General features: G+C 43.6%; 1 protein-coding gene across 1 annotated transcript in view; it reads right to left on the reverse strand.

Annotated features, from left to right (window-relative positions):
- The window catches only part of LOC138247410 (tubby protein homolog), a 186,095-nt gene that overhangs the window by 33,479 nt on the left and 125,324 nt on the right, over positions 1-27,292 (reverse strand). Inside the window, exons 9-12 of the mRNA XM_069202048.1 lie at positions 15,664-15,819; positions 8,337-8,485; positions 220-405; positions 16-128 (exon numbers count right to left, since the gene is read on the reverse strand). Of these exons, the coding sequence (XP_069058149.1) occupies positions 16-128; positions 220-405; positions 8,337-8,485; positions 15,664-15,819 (604 nt within the window). The remainder of the gene's footprint in view (positions 1-15; positions 129-219; positions 406-8,336; positions 8,486-15,663; positions 15,820-27,292) is intronic.

The raw sequence follows: 27,292 nt of genomic DNA on the forward strand, positions 1-27,292 counted from the left end.
GTACAGTATACTCACCGGACCTTCCCAACGAAGCTGCTCCCATCCCGGCTCAGGTCTGTTGGGTCCACAGAGATGAGATAGTTGGAGGTCTTGCTCTTCTTCCTCTTCCGCCCAGCCATCAGGAACAGCTGAAAAGTTATGGGAACACTCATGAATGTGGTCACCTCTGTGATGGGATCTCAGCTATCCTGGAAGTGTGGACATGGTGCAGACACCTACCCTCTTCCCGTCATTCTTCTCTAGGTGAAGGTAGTAGGTGGGGAAGATGCCTTTGTCTACGCCCTTCTTGTCACGGGTGATACGGCACTGCAGTGTCATGCCCTCAGGTGCGGGGCGGAAGGCAAACTCTTCAAGGTCATCGATCTGAAGCGGGGTTGCTGGGGTCGCTGGGACAGAGGATCCTTCCTGAAATCAAGATGTAGATAAGAGATAGAAGAGCAGATATATTTTGTGATTAAACAAACGGGTCAACCATATTGCAAAGTCAGCAGTCCAGAGTGGGATGAAGGGATTTGTCATTATAAACAATACTGGAATGTGATAAGGTAACTAACATTTCAAGCTTTGGGATTAGTCAAAGGTACACACACACCAGACAATAGGGGGCAAAGCCCCTGCACGTGCTCATTGGTCAGATCTCTTCTAGAGAATTGTGCTTGTTCATTAGGGAGACCCTACCTGAGAAATTGAGTTCTATCATTAATGGGACTCACCTGGAGAATTGTATCCACCAGTAAGCGAGAACCCCTATGAAGTACCGTGTTGTGTATTATGCAGACTTCACCTGGAGGATTGTCTACCTTTAATAATATTGGTGAGAAGTCACAGGGACACATTTGTCCTTTCAATACTCAGACATCTACATGAGTGCTCTATCTACTCCTTAACAAGACGTCAATATGGATTCAGTATCCAATCATTAATGACTACTGACCTGCACTACTGTTGTTACCTGGATCGTAGGTGTAAGTTTTGTGATTTTTATCACACCTGGTAATTAATGAGTGCGATAAAGTTTGCATTTCCCCTAAATTCTGGCAGGTTAAACGGGTCAGAATTGAAAAGGGGAAAGTGCTTTGGAAATACAGGCACATATGGATTTTGGTACAGAAAGCACCAAACATTGCATATAATAACCCATTTCAAAGGCAAAACTTGTAATAATAGGTGATAATTATAGCACACAATAACATCTGAACACATCCGAGCACAGTGTCGGATTTCATCAGGTGCGACAGTAAACACATCCCATTTGGGCCACTCGTAATGAGGGCCCCATTTCCCTAATCACATCATGCCAACTGTACAGCCTCACTATCCCACTTCCAGTGTGCAAAATAAAATAGTTGGGCAATTATTGGAAAACTACTTTTTGGGAAGGGGGTCAAATTATGCAGCTCATTTGTATTGGGACCCCTCTTTTAGCTACTTAAATGTTTTTGTGGGCTTCAAAATGGGTTTAACACACCAAACCTTGTCTTTTCAATGTTAACATTGCTTGATAACGACCATGGTTTATGTATCACTTTCATAACGTTTAGTATCCAGTTGCCACATACCCCTTGAGTGGGTATATAGTTTCATGTGGTAATATACCTGAAATGTGAATTCATTAGTTGATGTAATCGTTTGTATTCAACCCTTTGGCCAGCTCTCAGGCTCATACTCAAAGGTAAAAAGTTGAATAACTAACAAACATTCTATTCGGTCAGCCCTTGGACTTAGGGACTGAAACTGAATGCTACTAGCAAATGTAACTGTAATAAAGCTCTGGCTCTTCCAGAAGCATCAGCTCTTTAATCAGTTTATTCAAGCAGACGTCCATTCTGTTGTTCAGCACCAGCCGTCCAGAATGCCCAGAAACTGTAAGTCTTGTCACCTTGAGCAGTTTTCACAATCCTTCTTATCAGTTTCATCACTTTTTAAAATGTTTCGAAATGATGACAGTAGCTCCATTCTTGACAGCTTCCATGTCAAATCTTCTATCACCTCAATTTGCTCAATGCACAAGTCCATGTTTGCACATATCACTTAAAGTTCGTTTGTAGGGTAGATCAGAAGATGCAAGTGGTTGTTCTACCTTTGCAGCTTGAATTGCAGTAACATGTGCAGCACAATTTGTATATTCAAGCCATAATCAACTTCTTCATCTAATAAGTTTTTTTTCTAAGTTTCAGAGGCCATATTTGCTTCAGACTTTGAAATGGTAACTGGTGTATCGGATCTTTCTGATAAACAAGCATATTTGATAGTATTTTCTCTCATATCTTTGCCTAATTACAACAGCCTCCAAATTGAGAATGTTTACATCTTATTCTGTGCACTGCATAGTGTATCCTACTCCCTTAGTTACATCATTATTCACTGACGAGTTTAATTTTCTTTCACACAGTTTCCCTTTTTGGATACTTGACCATATTACTCTGAAAATCAGACTCAATATTCTGGAGCACTGGGCCAGACCTCAGTTCTCTAAAAGTGTTTCTGTGATTCTATAAACAAAGTACTTATTTTAGTTTGATGCTTTGACATATCATGATGGCAACTACTGAATAATGAAAATAGTTTTATGAGCTTGAATGTGTGATGCATATGAGTATTGGTATCTTTTTGTCTACCATTTCTTTACATACAGATATATGATTTAAATGCATACAAATCATCATTAGTTAACAGTGGACATATGGAGGTAAGAGTAAAAGTCCTTTTGAAGTATATCTATATCTATATAGATATATAGATATATCTATATAAATATATATATATATATATATATATATATATATATATATATATATATATATATATATATAAATAAATATATAGATATATATACTAGCAATTCAAAATAGATCATCATACAAGCAGTCCTCAGAATTTGGACCTAAAGTAATTGAAATAAAAATCTCTGTGTCTGTCTGCACCCTGGATAAGGCACTGCTCCTAACTTGTTGAGTCTTATCTGGTGTACACCAAACCGAGAGGAATGAATTGTTTGAATCTACCTGCGCCTGTTACACTATTCCCAAACTGAGAAGAATAAATTGTTTGAATCTACGTATGCATGGTATACAGTCACCAAACCAAGAAAAATGAATTGTTAAATCCACTTATGCCTGGGACGCAATCAACAAACCGAGAAGAATGAACGATTGAGATTGCAACTGGCACACAGTCACCAAATCGCCAAAAATGAATTCTTAGAATCTTTTTGCACCGGGTGCACAATCACCAAACCGAAAAGAATGAATTGCTTGACTCTACTTGAGCCGGGTACACAGTCACCAAACCAACAAGAATGTACTGTTTGAAACTACTTGTGTGTGGGACACTGTCATCAAAACCTAGAAAAATGAATTGTTTGAGTCTAGCTACACATGGTCACTGTCACCTGGAGAACATACCACCACACTACTCAACATCAAGCCATATAGAAGCATGCAACTTGTTCTTTGCAAACCATTGACATTGCTCTAAGGTAGAGGTATAAAACAACCAGCAGAGGGGCAGCGCAATGAGGTGATCATGAGGTATACCATATCACTAACAGCAGAGAGTAGAACTCTGTCACTTACCTGAAGACCAGAAGATCTTAAAGTCATGCTTAAAGTTTGATCTACACCTTTCCATACATCAAGCACTCACACACCACACAGTAAGGCATCCCTCTACTCCTGGCTATCCTGATTCAAAAGTAAAAATGAACCGAACATTAAAACTGTGCTTCTAAATGTGTTGAAGTGTTCCCATTGAAAATCATCCTACTTGTTAGGTGGAAATCTTCTCCAATACTGCATCCAGTCCTTGTATGAATACCACGGGTACTCAGGATTGAGTCACAAGGTAGCCCCTACCTATGGTACAGTACTCAATTGTTAGTCAGATGTGCTAGGATGCTGTATTGACTCAGTAGCAGACATTGCTTAGGGCATCCTACAAAATAAATTAATGAGGTAGATATCACCTCAATTACTGTACCCACTCAACGGGTTAACATCACCCATCGGTATTGTATCACGTTAGGCATCTTCACCTGGGATACTGCATCTACGGATTAGGTATGCATCACCTCTGACTCTTTTTTAAAACACATTTTATTACTTTTAACCAATACAGAAGGCGCATCTCGGCTCATTCAATTATCATCTCCCCACTACATAGCAACTTTATAATAAGTATATCCTCCAATTTTGTTACATCCACTTACATTTTTGCATTTGTTACTCCAAATGTCCATTGGTAGCCTTCGATCTTAATGAACAATAAAGAACCCACCCCATTTAACTCCTCCCGCCCCCCCCTTTGATTGCATCTACAGTAGTCCTTAATATCGATAATCTCCCAGAGAATACTCCAAGTGACACACTCTGTTCAGATCCCAGTTACTCATGTCATTATCGATATGGGTCTCTGTAGCAGGGGAAGTCAATCAGCTCTGGGCTTAACAATTACAGTACTACTATATCTTACCAGTGCCGTCTGCTGATTCTTCATGTCGATGCGCCCTCCCCCATAGCGGCTGCTCGAAAGTCAGCCACTAGTGCCTCCCAGGTATGCGCCACCTCGGGTGTTCTAATCCCTCTTTTCGCCTCTCTAAGCAACACTTCTCCCTCTATTGCTGCCCATTTTGCCATCTCATGCTGCCATTTCATTATTCGTGGTCGCCCGCTGCTTCCAGTTTCTAGTTATTTTGCGCTTCGCTAATATGAATGCCTAATCTTGGAACCTAATGGTGACCATATTTTTCGTGGAATGTGGGAACCAGCTCAGTAGACAGTGCACCGGTTCACATGGCAATACCGTATCTATTACTATGGCCAGAAGTTCTGTGATCCTCTTCCAGTGTTGCTGGAGCTGTGGACAGCTCCATAGCACATGCTTTAGCCCTGCTCCATTCTCAACACATCTGGGACATCCTGCATCTGCAACTCGAAAATATCTGTGAATTCGCTCAAGGGTTAAATAAGCTCTCTGTAACACATACAAATTAATCAGCTTGAAGCAAGTATTGTAAGACACCCATGGAGTCCTATCTAATATGGCTTTCCAAGCTCTCTCTGGTATCGGAGTCCCAAAGTCTTCCTCTCAACTAGTTTTCAGCTTTTCAAGGGGGCGGCGGTCCCCTCTGAGAGTCCGAGGCAAGAGATTACCTTGACACTGCCTGAGGAGAGGGCTATATACCGGCAGCTACCCAGGGCCAGAGGCTCAACCGTGCCATTTCCCCAATGCTGTCTTACCGTCGCTATGACTGCTCTATATAAGAGGAAATGCCCCTGCGGTACATCATATTCCACCCTGAAGTCCTCATAGGAGAGTAACTCCCCGTCCATATAAATGGCCCCCAAGGTAGAATCCTCCGTCTCCTCCCAATCCGTTAGGCCCCTCCAATTCCCTCTAAAAGGTAGAGCTCTCAGCATGGTAATCGTTAAGTCCGGGGAAAACAGGACCCTAGTATGTACGCACCTGAGGCATCTCGCCAGCTCCGCAGTCATTGGGAACACCCAAGATTTCTGCCAATTTACCTTTAGTCCTGACATCCATCCAAACCCATCTAACATTGCCCTGGCTCCGAGAAGCTCGCCCTTTGTATTCCTTAGAAATAACAATAGGTAATCAGCATATAAGGCTATCTTATGCCAATGCTCCTTGACTTGTAGTCCTCGGTAATGAGCTCCCAGATGAGCATGAGCAGCCAGTGGCTCCATCACCAGAGTGAAGAGCAGAGGTGATGTTTTGAACTTCTTGAGAGAAATCAGGGAAGCTGTTTACTTTGCTGTTGTCTGTGATCAGGTCACCTTTCCTACGGGCCTGAGTCAGAATATAATCTTGGTCTTTGTAGAAAAGGAGCTTGGCCACAACCGGCCGTGGCAGGGCCCCTGGCCGGAGCAGTTTTCCTAGCACCCGATGCGCTCGCTCCAGGGCGAAGAAGGGGGACAATCCTTCCTGTGGGAGATTAGCTCGAATAAAGCTTTCTAAATAATCATACTATCCCCTTGCACTCGCTCTGGCAGACCCACCAATGGGATATTATTGCGTCAGGATCTATATTCTGCATCCTCAGGCTGCAGTTCTAATGTCCTCACTTTTGCTTCCATGTTAGTCAGCCTAGTGGTTAGCTCTGCTACTGCTTGGGGTTTTCCGGTCACCTCTCATTCTGTAGTGGCAACTAGCTCTGCCAGCCTGCGATGGGCATCTCTAAGCTGGCTCAAGTCTGCCCCCAGCATATCTATTTTGGTCTCTAATGCCTCCCGTGTGGCTGTTACCGCTTGAATTACATCTCACAGCACTGGACTCTGCAGCGCAGTCTCTTCCGTACTTGGTTCCTCATCCACCGGCAAGCTGGTGTCCTTCTTTCTCGCTGCCTTCCCCTTTGTGACAAGCTCTGCTCTGGGGCGATTCGCCCTCCAATATTACTCCTAATCCTTCAGTATGACTTCCTGACTTCCTGTCCATGCCTGCAGTCTCCATCTCCCCCTATCATTATCTTGCCAAGATCTTCCTAAGCTGGGTCCAGCCTGGGGAGTCCCACGGGTGCCTCCCCTCTGGTTCTGTCACCAAGACCAACCTCCAGGTATTGCCCTTCACCGCCAGTGCCTCTCAATCATGGCGCAACGAGTAGCCATATCCAACATAGCAGGGGAGCTAGCTCCCACTCAATCGCAGTTCAATAACTCTCCAATTGCTCCCCCTCCAGGCTGCCCCAAGGCTAGAGGTCATCACTTTCCTCCCCGGGGTGGCAAGTCTTCAATGAACAGTCAGCAGCACCCCAGTCTCCGCTGCCAAATCGTGGGGGGGCAAGGGTCCTCCAGCACTGACTTCCAAATTCAGGGGGTGCACTGCTTTCCCCTCTCCTGCTTGCCCCCCCCTCAACACTCAAGTCCCCATTCGGTAGGCATATATAAAGACATAAGGGTGGGGGGAGCACTGCCTCTCTGGCCTTCCTTGTAGTCCCCCCGCCGATCTCAACAGCGTCTCAGCTTCCGCTTCCTCAGGCCGATTCCTTATGTCCGCTCCTGTTGCTCCCCGCAGTTGCTCCCATCTATCTAGCTCCGCACTAATCCAGTCCCTGCCTCCGGCACTGGCCAGGACCATACATCTGCTCGGGTCTTGGCAGCACTTTCACCCTAATATCTCCTCACCACCGGAAGGCGGCTCCGATCCTCCTACCTCTGCCGATCAGGGCCTGCCCTCCTCTTTCTGCCGAAAATCGCTCCAGCAGGGGCCATTCTCCGATACTGCCTCAGCTACCCCGTATCCCTCGCACTAGCCCTCGGAGCAGCCAAGCCGACTACAGGCCCTGGCCGCTGCCTCCACACCAGGAGGCCTTCTCACTGGGCTCCGATCTCAGCCACAGCAGCTGCCATCTTGTGCCACTCTGTCTGCTCCTACTCAGTTGTATGGCCTGTTCCACTGCCTGCTCGAGCTAAAACAGTGGTCCCCTTACTCCCAGGAGTCTCCTTTCCCTCCGGGTGCATGTGGGAGCCGGTTGTACTACATGATGACGTCAGGAGCTCCTCAATCTGCCACCGTAGCCATCGGCGTCAGGCCACACCCCCTTCCATAACCTGTGACTTTATCCATTTTTTAGGTATACATCAGGTCACTTATTAAGTACATTCACCTGGGACACTGCCTCCATTCATCAGGTATACATCACCTGGGATAAAGTATCCACTATTAAGGTAAACATCACCTTGGGCACTGTATACACTCATTAGATACATATCACCAAGCATACTGTAGTCACAGTTCTTATTAAAAATAGGTCAATTTGTATACTGTATCCAATCATGAGATACACATCACCAGAGATTCTGTATCCATTCATTACGTAGCTATCATCTGGAATAATGTCCACTATTTAGGTAGAAATCACCTGGATTCAATGTCTCCACTCATTAAGTATACATCTCCTGGGATGTTGCAGTCACTCATTACGTATCCATCATCTTAGAAACTGTAAAAAAAAACTGTAAGGAAATGAAAATACAGGGACCGTGGTCTTTTGTCACTTGATGACCTCCATCCAAGCATTTTCTGTCTGTTCTTTGGGACTCGCAAATAGACTACTGCCTTGTTAGCAACAATTAGGGACTATTCTGTGAAAATACCAAATGGTCATTTTGAACTGCAACAGATCTATACACCTGTTGTGTCTCAAAATGATGGCTTGGTCACAAATCGTTAGTGTGCAAAAACAGCAACTGCTTTGTGAACCACTTTGTGGTTTGTTTGGAGCTTAAGCCACACATACATAAAGACCCACCACCTCCCTTCAGAAGACCACAGTCCCCAAGTCTTAAATTACACCCCAGTCTGTGCAGTCTGCTCCTCACCTTGCTGGTGGAAGACAGTGGTCTTGAGTCTATAACGCGGCTCAAAATGTCAGAGTCTCCGTCCGTGTCGTCCAAGGACACCTCCTCTTTCTGCTTGTCCTCACAGATGCTCTCTTTCCTGGAGCTGGCGATGTTGATAGCAGAAGGCGCTGGAGGGAAAAAGATAAAGGCGGGACATGGATGAGAAGGAGCTCATTCAGAAAATGGTCAGTACTATGGCCGAAGATTTCTCCAGGACATGGAATTTGTTTACAGGACACGCGCTCTCTCCCTTGGACTAGGTGAACACTTTATAATGTTTTACTCAATAATATGGCCAACTGAGGCTGGATCCTCCAATATGGATTTACTGCCTTACCTCACTTCCTTTTACTCTTTGAGACTAACATATCTCTGAGACTCTGAGACACAAGCCCCTTTCCCCTAAATACCTGTGATCACCAACAGAACTATTACGGGACAACCTTATAACCCCTGGAACGTGGGCAAATGAATGTAGAAGAAAAACAATGGTCCCCTTCGGGAGAGATTTTAATTCTTAACCTCCTAGACAAAGTATTGTGCTTTTAAAACAATAGATTGTGATTGTACAGTTAGTTTTATTAAATGTATAAAGTTCAGTGATGTGTAAAAAAAGACACTTTTCAGCATATCATATCACAACACAGGTCCCCCAACATCACCTTCATGCAGTGAAGGTGAATGGCGCCATTTGTGAAAAGTTGTGCATTGGTGCTATATATAGAATATACATACAACACATATACATCTATTGCTAGGGCTGATAAAATTATGGATTATCAGCATGATTTAAAATAAGAGTACAATGTGTACATCATAATAAGTCATATCAGTCCACTAGTTCATTTGTCCAGATTTCGACCCTATAGAAAAATATCTATCCAGGGTCAACATCAGGACAACGCATATGGAAGCAACCTGAAAAGATAAAAAAAGGACCAAACTAATTAGCATACACCTATAGCATTGTAGATATTGTCTAGAACACTGAATTACAAATAGATCAGGACACTAATGTTGAGTCTGAAAGGAATTAAGAGCATGTCTGTAAAGAAAGTTTAATTGTCAAGAAATTATTTTTTGGGCCGAAAAAAATAATTAATACACTTTGCCAGAAAAAGGGCTCTTAATAATCTAAATTCAACATCTTTAAAGTATTAGTGTGATGACCTTGAAGCAAAGTTGTAATATCAAAAATCCCCATGGCAAAATGGAAAAATCTGTATAGAGCATGCAAGCCCAAGAAAAAGCATGCATGCTATAAAAATGTGCAAGTTTATTGAAAGAGGAGAGAGCCCCCAACACCAGGCAGCTGCCTGGTTATATTGCCCCCCCAAAAAAGCTAGTGCATCACAGTGCCCCCAAAAAAAGGTATTGAAAAGAAACAGTGAGGAGGATCACTCACCGAATGATAGTAACAACGAGATCACGCCAAAAGGCTGGAATACAGCACCGTTGAGAGATCGGTGTGCAGGCCTTCAAATATCTGTGAATATAATGCGACCTGTATGTTAAAAGCAAAAAAAAAATAGCAAAATTCTGCCATGAAGTGGAAATTAAAAGGTACTTATAGCGACCTGCGCAGCAGACGTTGGAAATCAGAAAGGCCGTCTGGCCTGCGCGTGCATAAGTATTCAATAAATACACCTCGCTGCCGTGTGTCACAGGCACGCTGCAAAAAAGGGGAGGATACCAAAGTTGGTTTATAAACCAAAGAATATATCATAGAAAGAACGGGGAATATGAGAAGATGTAACTCAAGATGGCCCTGTAAAAATAATGAATTGAAAGGAAGTGGTAATACAATAGTAGTACTGGGACAGGGCCGGCTTTAGCGCTGGTGACGCCCCTGTGCAACAGTCTTTTTTGGCTCCTCTGACCCCATGACCACGTCCTCGGACTCACTACTACCCGGCAAATGTGCCCCTCATGTCTCCATAGCTCCCCTTTCACATACCATTCATTTGTTTTAAATGCTAGGTAAAGGCTGGCTTTACCAATCCACTCAGCTATCCACATAAAATATAGTTCTGTTCTTTGCAGCAGGCATATTAACCCTCTCTGCTACTTAATGGCGAGTCAAAGCTGCCGCTAGACAAAACTCCTGTCTCTCTCCCTAGCAGGAACGTTAATTACAAGAGGTATCTTGACATTTTAATTGTTTCTGAAGGCTGGATGCACAGGGAACTTTTCAGCAGGTGCTTTTAAATCAATGTCATTGCTAACCACAGCGCCCCCCTAAGGTCAGCGGCCCAGAGTCCAGGTCAGCACCCGCTGCAGCCGCACTGCTCGCACCGCCCTAAAGCCAGCCCTGTACTGGGATTATTCAGAAATATCATAGAAATAGGGAAATACTGCTCTAAAATAAATACAGGTAAGAAGCTCCTAAAAAGTTTCTTCCTTGAAATGAAAATGAAACACCACAAAAATATTGTGGGTGTCTATAGTGGTAGGGGAATTGATCACTGCTGTATGTCTGAGATCCTGGAAAAGGTTAAAAGGAAAGGATTATGCAAGATTGAAAACAGAAACTATCTTATAACTCATATTATAGCCTGATAGCCCGCTGCTGAGGGCTATACCGGTTGTAAAAGCCCTGAACCTGAGTTATAGGCTTAAGCTGCAAGCAAGGGCCCATAATGAGAGTAAGGACCTTTAACAACCGGCATAGCCTGAAGCAGAAGGGCTATAAGGCTCTAAGAACATTCCATCCACTAAGGGTAGAATGAGATAAATTAAAAAGAGTGAAACAGAAAGGCTTAGATTGGAATGTCGGAGCTCCGGGCTTATAGGAGCCATTAAAAGCCCAGAGTCACAGCATTGTCTTCAGTGGAGCTCTCACCAGTCTAATGTTCCAATAAGACCTTAGAGGCCACCATAGATGGCTATACCGGCCATTAAAGGCCCGCTCCAGTGTCCTTTAACAAGGAAGCAGGACTTTAATTGACAGTATAGCCCAGCTACGAAGGGCTATAAGGCTATTAGACTATTCTGCCACTAGAGGGCAGAATATTCAGATAAATACAACAACGGTCCTCACGGAGCCCGAGGGGATTAAAGTCCCCTCGAGCTCCCTGAGGCCTTTGTTCACAGCTGTTGCTGTGAACAAAGAACATTGGAATGTTGATGTTCTGGGCTTTTACCAGCCAATAAAATCCCAGAGCACTCCATTGTCTCCAATGGAGCTCCCAACATTCCAGTGTTCTAATGGATGTTAGACAACAATTTCAAGATATCATATCAGAAGAATGTTGTTTGTCTCCAATCCTCCACTCTAAATTGCATAAAGTACCTCCCTTGGGTTAGTAATGTAATGGGCAAGAAGATCATCAGCGAGAGACATTACTGGAACACCATGAACATACTGAGCTTGACCGCATCATTTGTGTCAGTACCTTCAATACAGCAAGTGATGAGGAAAAAATTATTATTCTCAAACACTGGAATTTAGTCAAGGGCCAGTTGCTATACCATTGTTCTCATCTAAAGGAGGAATAAACCTAAGGGATTCGTTAGTTAGAACTACCCTTCCTTCTGTCCCGGACCTACATTAAACTCACAGTGGCATCTACCACCATTAGTAGGGCATTTTAAACAGGGGCGTAGCTTGGTCAGTAAGCTTGGGGATGGGCTTAAGATTTTCCAACAATCACACTCACATATAATGTTACAACACATTAGATGACAAGCAGGGTGCATCAGAGGGGCTTAAAGGGCAGTGGAAAGAGAGAGAAATGTGGATTGGTAGGGTACTAAGTGAGAGAAAACACAATATTTTGTAAAATAGGCAACATTTTGGAGGACTTTCAAAACAGAGAGAGGGAGAATGTGTATGCTTTTTTGTCTGTGTGTAAGTAAACGTTCCTGGTGTAATCCGACAGACACTTCACAATACCCAACTGAAAGCACCCGTACCCAACCCAAGTGCATATATTGGGGGGTGAAGCACCACCCTGAAGCTACGCCACAATTTTAAATGTGGCCATTGCTCAGCATGTAAATATTGCACAATACCAAATTGTTCATTTATGACAACGTCAAATTAATTCTTAATCCTTTCCCCAACTGTAACTCCCAGGATGTAGTTTATGCAATTTAGTGTCCATGTAATTTAATCTATATTCATCAAACACATCAAAAGGTAAAAAGTAGCATTTTGCAACACTGGACAACTGGGCTATAACAGGAGTACAACTGGTTGACCATTTCCAGCTTCTATACCATACACCTGAAGACATACACTGGCAGGTGGGGACAAATCACATCTACTCTCACGAAAAGAGTTACAATGGATTGATAAACTGGACTCTATCTGACGGGAACTCAGTACGACATATTACTGTAGACAAGCAGCATTCTTCTGATATGATATCTAGAAGTTGCTGTCTAGCACCTGATCAGAGTTAGCAGCTGCTCTCAATGTCACATATAATCCTGTGTTGGGTGCAGTCTTATGTGGCCCTTTTCTGGTATCTCTAGACGTGTGGCAGTGATCAAAACCCTACCACAATTGACACCACAATATTTTTTGAGGTGTTTAATTTTCATTTCAAGCAACAACTATTTTTGGAGCTTCTCACCTCTCTTTATTTTAGAGCATGGTACCATGATAGTTCTGAATAACCACAGTACTGCGACTTCATAACCGCCTCCTTTCAATTAATTAATAATTTACAGTGCCATATTGAGTTAAATTTTCTAGTATTCCACCCTTTTTTCTTTTATTTATTCTTTAGTTTACAAACCAACTTTTGTTCTCACCCCTTTCTTGAAGCATGTATGCGATGCACAGCAGCGAGGTCTATTTATAGACTTGCGCATGTCCAGCCCAGAAAATGCATCTGATTTCCAGTATCTTTCATGCAGGTCTCTACCATTTAACATCCATTTGATACCAGCCACATTATATTCACAGATACTCGAAAGCCCACGCACCAGTCTCTCAACTGTGCTGTGTTCCAGCCTTTTGGTGGGATCTCGTCGTTACTATCAGTTGATGATTAATGTTCCTCACTGTTCTTTTCAATATGGGATGCACTAACGTTTTTTGATAGCAATATAACTGTGCAGCCACCTGTTGTTGGGGCCTCTGTCCCCTTTCAATAAACTTGCACATTTTTATAGCATTGCATGCTTTATCTTGGGCTTGCGTGCTCTATGCAGATTTGTCCACTTTGACAGGGGATTTATGATATTACAACTTCGCCCGTTTCATGTTCTCCACACTGATACAATAAAGATGTTGAATTGAGATTTTTAAGAGCCAATTTTCTGGCAAAGTGTATTCATAATTTTTTTCTGGCCAAGAAGTAATTTCTTGGCAGTGAAACAGTCTTTATAGACATGTTCCTTATTACTTCCAGACTCTATATGAGTGTCCTGACCTATTTTCAATCCAATAAGAGCGATTTTTACTCCATACTGGTAAGTTTCCATCAGTATTTTTTCTACAATATACCTATTATGCTTTAAGTGGATGCTAATGACCCCTTTTACTTCCTTACAGTTTTCTTCCATATGCGTTGTCCTGGTGGTGACCCTAGATCAATCTTTTCCTAAAGAGTTGAAACGTAGACAGATGAATTAGTGAACTCACATGATTTATTGTGATATACACATTGTCCTCTTATTTTAAGTCATGCTGAGAATCCATAATTTTATCAGACCCTAGTAATATGTGTATATGTGTTCTGTGTATATTCAATGTACAGCACCAATGCACAACGTTTCACAAATGTCACTATTCACCTTCACTGCGTTGTTATGTTGGAGCACCTTTAGTGTGATATTATATGCTAAAAAGTTTCTTTTTTACAAATCAATGAACTTTATACAGTGAATAAAAATAATTTTACTAGGAAGTTTAGGCTCAAAATATCTCCTGGAGAAAACCATTGTTTTTCTTCTACACAATATAACTACACACAATTTAAAGTCCTGCTTGGCTGGTAGTGCCTCAGGTGCTTACTTACACCTCCAGCAGTGGCGAGCAATGTTCTGAGTGACATAGCAGTTCCACACTCCATAATGACCTTTCTCTTTTAGTTACGTGTCTCTCTGACCAAGTCTTTATGTATTCCAGCAGTTGCATTCCCTACTGGACACATATCAGTGTGACAACATGGTTCTTCAGCCTTGAGAAAGATTTGTTCTGGTCAAAGGAAGCATTGTTGTTGTGTTTTTGACCCAGAAGGAGAAAGCTGACAGTATTTCCTAATATTTACTCTTGGATAGCTCTCTCTCTCTCTCCTTACTGGCCTCTCAGATTCTCTGAAATTCCATCAGCCTAAATAAACCCGAGCTGGTCAGACCAGGAAGTAAGAATACATGTTTCAAACTCCTACCACAAGTATTGCCCTGCCCACTTAGGGCCATATGTACAAACACTTTTCCCCATAGAAACAGAATGGCTTAACCTTTGCTACATCTGGCCCTTAGCATCTTATCCTGCGGAAAAAAACTGGCCTGAACATCACAGTTGGGGCTAAAATATCCAGGTTTCGGAGAATTATTGCCACTAAATTACCAACTCAGAACAGTACACCAACTACTAAAGTAAACAGAATGTAGATAAAATAGCAGCCTTTTGTAATAAACCTTCTGCTAACAATAGCAGCCATAACAGCACCCGTTGGCTATAATACCAGTCCAGTTAAAATGTTCCTAATGCTGAAATGTCGGGAGTACCAAAGCATGCACGGCTAAAATACCAGCCAAGTACATTATTCTCACTGTTGAAATTCACGCAATAACGGAGCATTCGTGGCTATTATACCATCCCAATACAATATACCCACTGCTAAAATGGCAACAATCGCAAAGAGGCAATGGCTAAAGAATGGCTAAAGTACCATCTCAGACCAATGTAACAATAGATAAAATACCAGCAGTAATAGAGAACATATACCTAAAATGCCAGCCCACAACTATATATGCAGTGCTAAAATGTCAGCAATAACAAGGCAAACATGGCTAAAATATCAGCCCAATACAAGATGCCCAGTGCTAAAGTGCCAGCAACAGCAAAGCACCCTTGGCTTAAATACAAGTGCAGAACAATATATCTTTGGGTAAAATGCCAGCAATAATGGATAGAGCTGTCATACCATACCATGTCATACCATACTAGTACAATAAACCCAGATCCAGAATAGGTTTTCAGGAAATCCATGTAAGATAAATTTACATACAATGAATCTGAGTGGAATCCATTGAATTATTATGTTGCGATACTGAAAATATGGCATGGATTTGGTCTTTCTGGACTTACGATATGCATCGACGTCTTCTATAGAAACTTGCTCACCTTTCTGGGCAGGTTTCTTGTTCCTTTTCTTGGTAGGGGCTGGAGGCACGGGGAGGTTTTGTAACATGTCTGAGCACTCCTCTTCCTCCTCAGAGTTCAGCATCTCCTTGGTCAAGTCCTGAACCATGTCCATGGAGCTAGCAGGGCTGACATTGTCTGCAGGGACAGCAGAAAGAGCAGTCACTTTTCTCATGGGAATCCTACAATGGAGTCACAGTTGACTGACTAATTGATAAGGTACAATTGTATAGCGCTTCTACCAAACATGTCTCTAGGCAGTGGACAAAACTGGATCTAGGCCTCAAACAACCACATACCGTATTTATCGGCGTATAACACGCACTTTTTCTCCCTGAAAATAGGGGGCAAATGATGTGTGCGTGTTATACGCCGATATAATGTTAAGTTTTTTTTTCCTGAAATTTCCTCTTAAAATGAGGTGCGTGTTATACGCCGATAAATACGGTACTTTTCTGAAAATTTATGGGGCTTGATTCTAGAAAGAAATCCTAAATCTGCACTCATACTAAATATGAGGTGCAGATTTTTGACTTTTGGAAATTCCAAAGTGGTTTATGGCCTTGTCATGGGTACTATAAAAATTCTCCAATGCAATACAAAATAAAATTTTACAGACGTATGCCTATAAAGAAGTGGCAGTTGCAGGTTTCGAGATGTACACCTGGAAAGGTTTCGTGCATTAAAAAAATGGCAGGTGCAAATCCACTTGCTACATTTTCAAGTTGAGTCTAATAGACAACGCAAACTGTCTGGTTGCAAAAAAACCTGTTGTGGGCTTACCAAGAACTTACCAGGGGCCTAGAGCCCATTTATTGCTTAATATTGGTTGGCTTTATATCCACGCTCATGTGCTTGCTTCTTTTTTAATGCCATTCCTCATCCATCTTGTGTTTGTCCCATAGTACCTTTACCATGTCTTTGATTGGCTGGCTTCTATCCTTCCACTGCTCACTTTTAGGGAACTATTTTGTAGGTCTCACCTAACAGACAGCACAATGTGTTTGCTTGCAAAAAGACTTGTCAGCTTACAGTGAGCTTAGAGTCCACCCACTGCTTACCATTGGTTGGCTTTATTGTCACTTTAATTTTCTTGTTTTTTATTTGTTAGCTTATATGGGATTTAATTCCTCTTCTTGTGTGTGACCCTCCCCTGGAGCATGGCCTCATTACTTGTATCCTTCTACTGTTTACTTTTCAGACACTACTTCTTTCTTTTTGATTCAGCATTGTGCTCACCTTCATGTGTTTCTCCTCTTCCTGTGTGGCTTTCTCACCCTTGTGCCTCTCTGCCAGGCTCCACTTTCCTTTCTGCACCTGTGTGCTTCACTTCCACCTCACCACTCCACGTTGCTCTCCCCCACCCTTGGTTGCCTCCACACCCTGCCCTCCATGTTGCTTTTTCCCACTCTTGCCCTCAGATCAGTAAATACATTTGAAGTAAGAGCCCTGCGTCATTTTGTAGGTGCACACATGCATGGTGCTCATGCCTACAAAATGACACAGCCAGATGTGTTGTAGGCTTTTTTTCAACTCTTTGGACGTGTTGCACAGCATCAGGGAAGATGTACAACATCACTAAAAGCCATTGGTAAAGACATTAGGTCTCAAAGGCAAGACCTATTGGCTTAGCCAATGCTTGTTTTCTTTTTGCTTAAGTACTCCATGAGAGTATATGTAGTACCCAACTCTCACTCGTATGCTTTTCTCCCATCAAATACCCGCACCATTCATGCTCGATGGGGGGGAGGTTAGGGGGGCATATGGGAAGGAACTTGCATCTTACTGATGCTGAATGTAGTGGTTCTTAACCTGTGGTTCGTAAACCCCTGAGGGTCCACGAAGTGTACTCAAGGGGTCCACGAAAGTTCAGAAAATTTAATAATATTTATATATTAATAAAGTGTGTATAAAAATTGAAAATTGAAAATCTTAAAACATTCTGTAAATGTGAAGGAATTTGAAATTGAAGGCTAAAAATGAAGTTAATATCCTCAGATGGATTAGTGGAAGTAATACAATTGCATCAACCAGAATATAGCATGGATGATGAATGTCCTCAATTGAATTTAGAAAAGCTCCAACTTTCCATTAAATTAAAATTTAGTTTTTTTATATTGTTTGTGAATTAAATAAAATAGTCCATCAGTTGTGTATTTGTTTGACGAATACTTGTTTCTTAATGTTTTCATATATTTTTGCAGTTCAAGTCACTGAAAAAGCCTACAGCGCCCACCAACTTTGGGGTTGTCCTTTTCCTTTCCCCCCTTTACTGGAATAAAGCTCCAACAGTGTCTACTCTCCACCCCCTAAAAAGGTTTACTGATCTAAAAACCTCAAATGAGCAACTGAATGTATGAATGCAAAATAATTTTTTGTGAAGTGCAAAAGTTGGGAATTTCTGCTGCAGGAAAAACCACCGGTGGATTGTCCTTGGAATTCGACCACCACGAACTGCTGTGGGCCTCCTGTGACATTTACCTCCCGCCTTTCAACAGACTTGCCCCATCAGGGATAACTATTGTAAAAGGGCCCGGTATTTCGAGATACGCCTACTAATTCAGCTTTCAGGGGGCAAATACTGGCAATTATTGGACTTTGAAAAGAAGTCACTGCTTGGAATAGTTAACACCTGACCAGATCTCCCTTCATCCTAAACATGGGCGTAGGAAGTGTGGGGGACGCGGGGGATGTATCCCCCCCAGATTTTGGAGGGTGGGAGATATGGGGGACGAAGGTGGGGGGGACAAGGGGACAAAAAAGGTCCCCTCTCACTTCTATTATTCAGAGGGCCATTAGCGCACAAAAGCGCTACTTATAATAGCCCTGTACCGACCATCCTCCAATCTGATGGTAACAGAATGAAGGTGAGTCCGGATGCCCCCTGCGCCCTCTGCCCTTTTGTTTGTCCTGTTCACAGCTGTGGGTATTAAGGGTGCTCATAAGAACAAAGGGCACAAGGAGGAGAAGAGTTTTTGATGATTACTGTCTGCATCACCTGCTGCCGCCTTGAAGAGGAGCACTGCAGGACGCCGTCAAGAGGATCTGAAAGACAATGAGGAAGATCTAAAGAGGAAACAGAGTCAGAGTCTCTGTGAGACACAATATTTCTCTTTGCCTAAGATCACACCAGTTGGTGAAACAGTGAAGTCGAGATTGAGCCCAGATTTTACCTTTTCACACAACAATTTAGCTATTAGATGGGTATATTTTTCTAACATTTATGTTTAATGTTTTGTTATCTAGGTAATGAAGGGCTTGATTACAGCTTGGCTAACAGGGAGGAGCCATATTTCATTTTGGCCGTTATGCCCAGCGTTATTATTTATGTTGTTGTTATCGTTACATACTTAAGCATATTGAAGTATATTATCTTTTCTCTATCTTTTCTTCACTCTACTCTGAATCAATCTACCCTATGCCACTGCACCCTACATCACTTTTCTCCACTCTGTGCGACTCAATCTTTGCTGTACCACTCCACTCTACTCTGCAGCACTCTACACTACGCCACTGAAATCTATGCTATTCTACTCTAACCATTGTACACTACACCCCTGCACTCTGCCAGTGAACTCTTCACCACTTTACTCAAAATCAATGCACTCTATGCCAATCTACTCTGCACCACAGCACTCTATTCCACTGCTTTCAGTGCCACTGTACTCTGCGCCACAGCACTCTATGCCACTCTACAATACAACACTGTACTCTGCGACCCTCTAATCTGCAACATTGCACTCACTGCCACTGAACTCCATGCCACTCTACTCGGCACCACTGCACTCAATGCCACTGTACTCTGTCCCACTGCACTCTTTTCTGCACCACTGCACTCTAATCTACTCTACAGCACTCCACTCTAGTGCACTTCATTCTACTTTGAAATCATCTCCTCTATGCCACTGCAATCTACGCAACTCCACTATATGCTATGCCAGTCCAATCTACTCTGCACCACTCCAGTGTACCCTGTGCCACTCCAATCTGCTCTGCACCGCTCTATACTACTGCACTCTACATCACTATGCTCCTCTCTGCAACAATCTTCTCTTCACCACTATACTGTACTCTGCAGCAATCTACTCTATGCCACTGCACTCTATGCAACTCTATACTACTCTGCACCACTGTACTCTACGCCACTCTTCTCTACTCTGCATCACTGCTCTCTACACCAATGCATTCTATGCCCCTCTACTCTACACCAGTGCCCTTTATGACACTCTACTCTGCAACAATGCACTCTGCCACTGAACTATACTCCTCTCTACTCTGCACCGCTCAACTATATGCCACTCTACTGCACTCTACACCAATGTACTATATGCCAATACACTCTATGCCACTTTACTCTGCATCACTGCACTCCACCACTACACTCTACACCAGTCTACTCTACCTTGCACCGCATCACTCTGACACAGCACTCTGAACCACTGCAATCTATGATGTGCCACTCCACTCTATCATGCACTGCATCATTCTGACAAAGCACTTTGCCCCACTGCACTCCGCACCACTGCAATCTATGATGTGCCATTCCATTCCACTCTGCTCCCCTCTACTCTTCACCACTCTACACTACTGCACTGTACGCTAAACCAGTGCAGTCTTTGCCAATGCACTCTACACCACTTTACTCAAAACCAATGCACTCTATACCACTACACTCTACGCAAATCTACTTTGCACCACTGTACTCTATGCCACTTCACTGTAGACCACCCAACTCCACTCTGACACTTCACTCTGACATTCCATTCCATGATACTAGAATCTGAAACTCTATTCCATTGAACTCTAACACTTTCTCCACTCTGTAACTCCCTACACAAGTCTCTATACGCCACTCCATTCCACTTTAATCCACTCTATACCACTCCACGCCACTCTATGCGACTTCAATCTATGATACTCTACGCCACTGCACAACCCTGTATGCCACTCTACTATACAACAATGTACTATGCTCAACAACACTCTACCCAAATTTCTCTATGCCACTTCACGTTACTTTACTTCACTCTATGCCATTTCACTCTTCTTTATGCCTTTCCACTCTGCCACTCCACTCTATGACACTCTATTACACTGTGACACTACTCCACTCTACTACTACTTTATGGAATTGGCGCTTGATTAGAGATTCAGATCTCCGTTGATTGCCTTCTCACTCATATGAGACGTGAGTCAGATTTATCTTTGCCGTTTTGGTTACAAGCACTCTGTAACCCTTTTAGCTCAAGCTTAACGAAGGTTTAGGATGATCCTGATACTTGTCTAGGGGATCGAAATATCGACGGCCAAAGTACCTTGACTTGAATTTGTGATATTGTACATAAGTTGGCATGAGCATAGGCACTATGAGCTAATGACTTTTTGATTCACTATTTGAGTCATTCATGTAAAAGTCGGTGTATAAAAACTTGTAAATCATTATTGTGGATGCTAACCTTCTAGGAAAGTAGCCTCTTTCTAGCTTGGTTACCCACAGTTTTGGCCTGTTTGCCAGTGTGTTTAAGTGTGTGTCTACTGGGATCCTGCTAATCAGGACCCCAGTAGTTATGCTCTCTCCCTTAAATTATGGCTGTTGCATACTGGTAACCCAGTATTTCACCCAAAATTGACATACTGGTGCCCCCTTATAAGTCCCTAGTATATGGTACTTAGGTACCCAGGGCATTGGGGTTCCAGGGGATCCCTATGGGCTGCAGCATTTCTTTTGCCACCCATAGGGAGACCATGCAAAGGCTTCTGCAGGACTGCCATTGCAGCCTGCGTGAAAAGGTGCATGCACCCGTTCACTGCCAGTTACACTGCACCAGGTCACTTATAAGTCACCCCTATAGCAGGCCCTCCAGCCCTGCAAGCATTGGTTGTATGATCTCATGCACTCTGGGGGCTCCTTAGAGGGACCCCCAGTATTGCCATTCCAGCCTTCTGAGGTTTTCCAGGTAGCCCCAGCTGCTGCCACCTCTCAGACAGGTTTCTGCCCTCCTGTTGCTTGAGAAGCTCAAGCCCAGGAAGGCAGAACAAAGGATTTCCTTGGGGAGAGAAGTGTTACACCCTCTTCCTTTGCAAATAGGTGTTACAGGCTTGGGAGGAATAGCTTCCTTCCCCAGGCCACTGGAAATGCTTTGAACAGCACATTTGGTGCCCTCCTTGCATAATCCAGTCTACACCGGTTCAGGTACCCCCAGTCCCTGCTCTGGCACGAAACTGGACAAAGGAAAGGGGAGTGACCACTCTCCTGTCCATCACCACCCCAGGTGTGGTGCTCAGAGCTCCTCCAGAGGGTCCCTGGGATTTGCCATCTTGGATTCTAAGTTGGCAGCGAACTCTGGGAGCATCTGAGTGGCCAGTGCCAGCAGGTGGCGTCAGAGCCGTCCCCTGATAGATGCTTACCTGTTTAGCTGACCAATCCCCCTTTCAGGGCAATTTAGGGTCTCTCCTTTGGGAGGTTCTTCAGATTCAGATTGCAAGACTCCAGCAGGAATCCTCTGCATCCTTTACTTCACCTTCTCACCGAAGAAACTGCATCTGGACCCTCCAGGAACTCCACAAACTGCAACAAAGAAGCAAAGACGACTTCTGCAACATTGTATCTTCAGTTCTTGCCAGCAAATGCAACTATTTCCCAATCGTGCATCCTCAGAGGACAGCCTGAATACAGCCTGCACTTAAAGAATGAAGGAATCTCCCTTGGAGTGAAGGAGTCACTCCCCTGCTTCAGCAGGCACCACTCTGCAACGACGACCATCTGCGTGGGTCCCCTCTCCTAACGAGTTACATGGATTCTGCATCACAGGTGGTGGACTGAAGTGGTTCCGATGGTCCTGATGTCCTAATGTCCAACTTTGGTGGAGGTAAGAGCTTGCCTTCCACGCAAGACAGTACCCCTTTGCACCACGTGTTTTTCAGTTCCAAAGGCTTGTTGGCATCCTTCTACGAATTTTTTTGTGCACAATGTAGCTCCGGCCCCCAGCAATCTTTGCTGCGATGCACAGCTCCCTGAGTGGTTCTCTGGCGGCGTGGGATCCTTTGTTTTTGTGCTGCGTGGGCCTCCTTTTGCAACTCCTTTGTCCCCGTGCTGGGGGACTCCTGTGTGCACTGCCTGGTCTTCTGTGTGCTCTCTGAGTTTCTGAGAGCCCTCTCTGACTCCCCCTCCTGGGTAGAGTCCACCAGGTCCCTCCTGGTCCTGGGCAGTGCCATTTTCCGCTAACTATGAGCTTTGTGTGTGCCAAGGCTTGTTGGCGGAATCCAGCGAGGCAAACCAAACTGCAATCATCCATCCGGTGTGGGATATCATCTCAACCAACCAGGAACCCACATCCATCTTCTTGGGTGCAGTACTGACTGTTGTGCTTCACCAGTGGTTCTTCTTTTGCACTGTGATTCGGGTTAGCAGGGGCTCCTGTCCTCCCTGGACTCTTCTGTGCTTCTTGGACTTAGTCCCATTCTTCCACAGGTCTTTAGGTCCAGGAATCCACCCTTTATGTCTTGAAGTCTCTTCTGGTTCTTGCATTATCTTCTTTCTCGTGTTCTTGTGTTCTAGGAAAGTTACTGTGATTTACTCCTGCTTTCCTGGGCTCTGAGGTGGGTTCTATTACTTACCTTTAGTGTTTTCTAATACTCCCAGCGCCCCTCTACACACCACACTTGCCTGGGTGGGAAACCGACATTTGCATTCCACTTTCTTAGTATATGGTTTGTGTTTCCCCTAGGCCCATTTCTAACCATTGTGATTTTCACTAATTGCACTGTTTTCTAACTGTTTTATTGGTATTGCTGCATAGTAGTGTATATAATTGGTGTATTACTTATCTCCTAAGGGAGTATAGTCTCTATGGTATTTTTGACATTTGTGTCACTAAAATAAAGTACCTTTATTTTTGTAACACTGAGTATTTTCTTTCATGTGTGTGAGTAGTGTGTGACTACAGTGGTATTTCATGAGCTTTGCATGTCTACTAGCTAAGCCTTGGTTGCTCAGTTACAGCTACCCCTAGAGAGCCTGGCTTCTAGACATTGCCTGCATTTCACTAATAAGGGATAACTGGACCTGGTATAAGGTGTAAGTACCATAGGTACCTACTACAAATAAGGCCAGCCTCCTCCGAACCACTGTACTATTTAGGTTACTTTTTACATTTTTCTTGTTATTGGTGACATTTACAGATAACTTGTGTAATGCCTGAATGCCAGTCTTTCTTGATTTCCCCTGTTGATGTTTTCCCACTACATTTGATCTTTTATATTTTGATTGAATAAATGCATGACACATTCCATTTGCATACTACTTTGATATCATTTTTTATGGGAGTGGTGTTGCATTTTATTCAAGGGACCCCTGTTCCTTTAAAGTTAGTTTACTGCTCCATTCTAGGACACTCTACTTACTCCATGACACTACGCCACACCAGTCGATGACACATCATTCTCCTTTATGCCATTAACTTTGAGCCATGCTGAATAGTAGTCTTACTAGTGTACAGCATGGCTAAAACACATTGGCAAAGGCAATAGAACTTGCATAGGTGAGACCTATTGGCTTTGCCAATGCTTGTATATAAGGTATGAACTTCAAGGTGACGTGCAATATCCTTATGTACGCAGGGGGTATTTTACCCCATATAATACATGGTCACACCACCAACTTTCCCACAAACCACTTAAAACCTTAGTGCATAGCCTCTGTCATTCCAAGCTATTAAAGTAGAGCAGAAGAAAGAAAAGCAACATTCCATTTTTTGCTTTAAACAGCTGCATTAATTATGCTCTGCGACCTGATCTGCCTTTCACCTTGGCTGCTAGCTCTGGCAGAAGGCATTGTAATGTCAGAACTCGACTGTAATAACCCTATCATAGTCATTTTCTGATGTATTTTCCTTATAATCAGTGACTTGGTGCATCACAAACAGCCGATTCTAAAGAAATTAGTGACTGCAGTTTATACAGAGATTAAAGAATCCATGTTTATATAGCCTGTAACTCCAAGAGCGTCTTCAGTTGAAATGCTTCTAGTTATGACTGATGTGGAGCTGAGCTGCCCAAGATCACACACAGGAGTAGAAGTGTTATTAGAACTATGGTTTCCGAGCACAGTTTACAGCTGTTGTACCTAATCGCTTTTGATATCTCCAGTGCGGTTCCAATTGGCATGAGGTGAAGGGATTGATGGGTGTGGGGCGCAAAGGGTATGTTCTTCCTTTTTACCCTCCTCCCTTTATTTGCTTGGTGCATGAAGATGCAAGGTTAATCAACAAGTTATTTTCACGTTTGAGCTAATTACTTTGTGAATGTAAATAACAATAAAAGATACTTTCAGACTGTGAAAACATGCCTTCCTTTCTCCCTATTTCACTTCCAATGTATGTGATTGTGTATATTTATCGGAGCCTGCAGTTCGCAAACAACAAACGATTTGTATAGGGTTGATTGAAAGTCCCCAAGGCTGACCCTGTCCCCCCCAGAAATGTATTGTCTCCTACACCACTGATCCTAAATCCGCCATACTTGAGGCCCAGTGACAGGACTTTACTGGGCTTTACTAAGGAGGCACAGAGAGTTAAGCGCCCTTCGCTGACATCTAGTGTGACGTGCCAGCCACGAATTCCATCCCAGAACAGTCAACACCCTCTCCTCGTTCAGAGATCAGTAAGTGTGCCATTATCTTGGGTAACAGTAAGTCCCATTTCTTACAGCACTACTAACATGCTATAAACGGAGCTACTGTGCGCGCTATAATAAATACACGAATACTGCTCTTTGGGCAGAGCTATTGAGGCAGTCAATAGTGATGAAACAAGCTATGAATAAAGTAGTTAAGGTGGCCCCCACCCACCGAACCACATCCACCCACGGGCCAGTCCCTCCACAACCCATGACAGGAATGCCACCACTAGTACACAAATGCAAATCAGGCCCTCTCGCCACAGGAGCTTGTGATCACCGAGTACGGAGGAAGCTTGTGCTCTGAACTGCTTGGAGCTGTGCTCTCTCTACAGAACCCTATAGTCGCCTTAGGAGCATGTGCCCTGACTGCATGACCTTGTAATTTCACGATAGGGAGCTTGTGCTCTCACTAAGGCGACCCTGTGCATTGCATTGTTTACAGCACGTCCCCTCGCTGCGAGAGCTTGTGATCTCACTAAGGGGAACGTATGACCTTACTAAGATGAGCCCCCGTGCTGTACAGCTTGGAGTATGTGCTCTCACTGCAGAAGCTTAAGATCTCACTAAGGGGAACTTGTGACCTCACTAAGATGAGCCCAAATATTGTTTTGTTTGCAGCATGTGCCCTCACTGGAGGAGCTTGTAATCTCACTAAGACCAGCCTGCGTATTATATTGTTTGAGCTTGTGATCTCACTAAGGGGAACGTGTGGCCTCACTAAGAGGATCCTGCACATCGCATTGGCTGGAGCATTGGGCCTAGCTGCAGGAGCTTGTGATCTCACTGAACGGATCTTCTGCAACCCACATAGCAGCTGCTTTTGCATTTCATTGCAGGAGGTGGTGGATCTAACTGCAGAAGCGTGTGCTCTCGCTAAGGGAGTCTAGTGCTTGGCATAGATTGAGCCTGTGCTCTCACTAGAGGGTCTGGTGATGTCACTAAGGCAAGCTGTCGCATAGTATTGATTTGGACACATGCATCTCACTGAGGTGTGCTTTCGCAAGGAACTTGTTTGGCTGAGCAGAGGAGCTTGTGACCTCACTAAGTGAAGGTTCACCATTGCATTGATTGGATCTTATCTTCTCACTGAAGGAGCTTCAGATGCCATCAAGAGAAGCTTGTGATCTCACTACGACAAGCTTAGGTATTGCACTGGATCTCACAGCACAAGCTTGTGCGTTCACTAAGGGAAGCTTGTTCATTAAACTTATTGAAGCTTGCCTACCTCACTAAGGAGGAAACGTGTGCCACTGAGTTAAGCCTCTCGCCTCACTAAGGGAACCTCTGTCATTTTACAGATCTTGTGCTTTTCACTGAGAGGAAACCTGTGCATCTCACTAAGAGAAGCGAGAGTATAATATTGACTCCATCTTACATTTTATTTAAGGAGCTTGTGGTTTTCACCAGTTGTAGTTTGTGCATTTCATTGAATTGTATTGTGCATCTCACTGATTGTAGCTCGTGCATTTTACTGCAGAGAACTACCGTCTGTTATTAAATGGGCCTTACCACCTCACTGAGGAGTAGCGGTGTATCTCACTGTAGTTTGTGCACTAATAGGATCCTGACCTTGTTAATAACTGAAGCGTGTGCCTCTATATGGATCTGGTGAAAGGCCTTATAGAACACCTGACTGAGGCACTCTTCTAAGCCTCATTGAACTGTGTCATTAGAAATCTCCTGTCTGTATGGTTTCAGCCTATAATTGTTCAGAGCCTATAGTGTAATAGCCAACAGTGTTTAAGGCCACTGCCGGGTGTACGATTGCAGATAGTGGCTTCTTGCAATAAATTTGCCCCACGACTGGCCTTGTTTGCATTATAATATATGTTAGAAATGGGGTTTCCGGTTGGCTAGGGTATGCACCTAAGCCAGGCAGAACCCCCCCTCTCTAGTAAGGGTGAGGGAGTTACACACCCAAGATAACCCCTGC

Source organism: Pleurodeles waltl, chromosome 7 (assembly GCF_031143425.1).
Source record: "Pleurodeles waltl isolate 20211129_DDA chromosome 7, aPleWal1.hap1.20221129, whole genome shotgun sequence".
NCBI lineage: Eukaryota > Metazoa > Chordata > Amphibia > Caudata > Salamandridae > Pleurodeles > Pleurodeles waltl.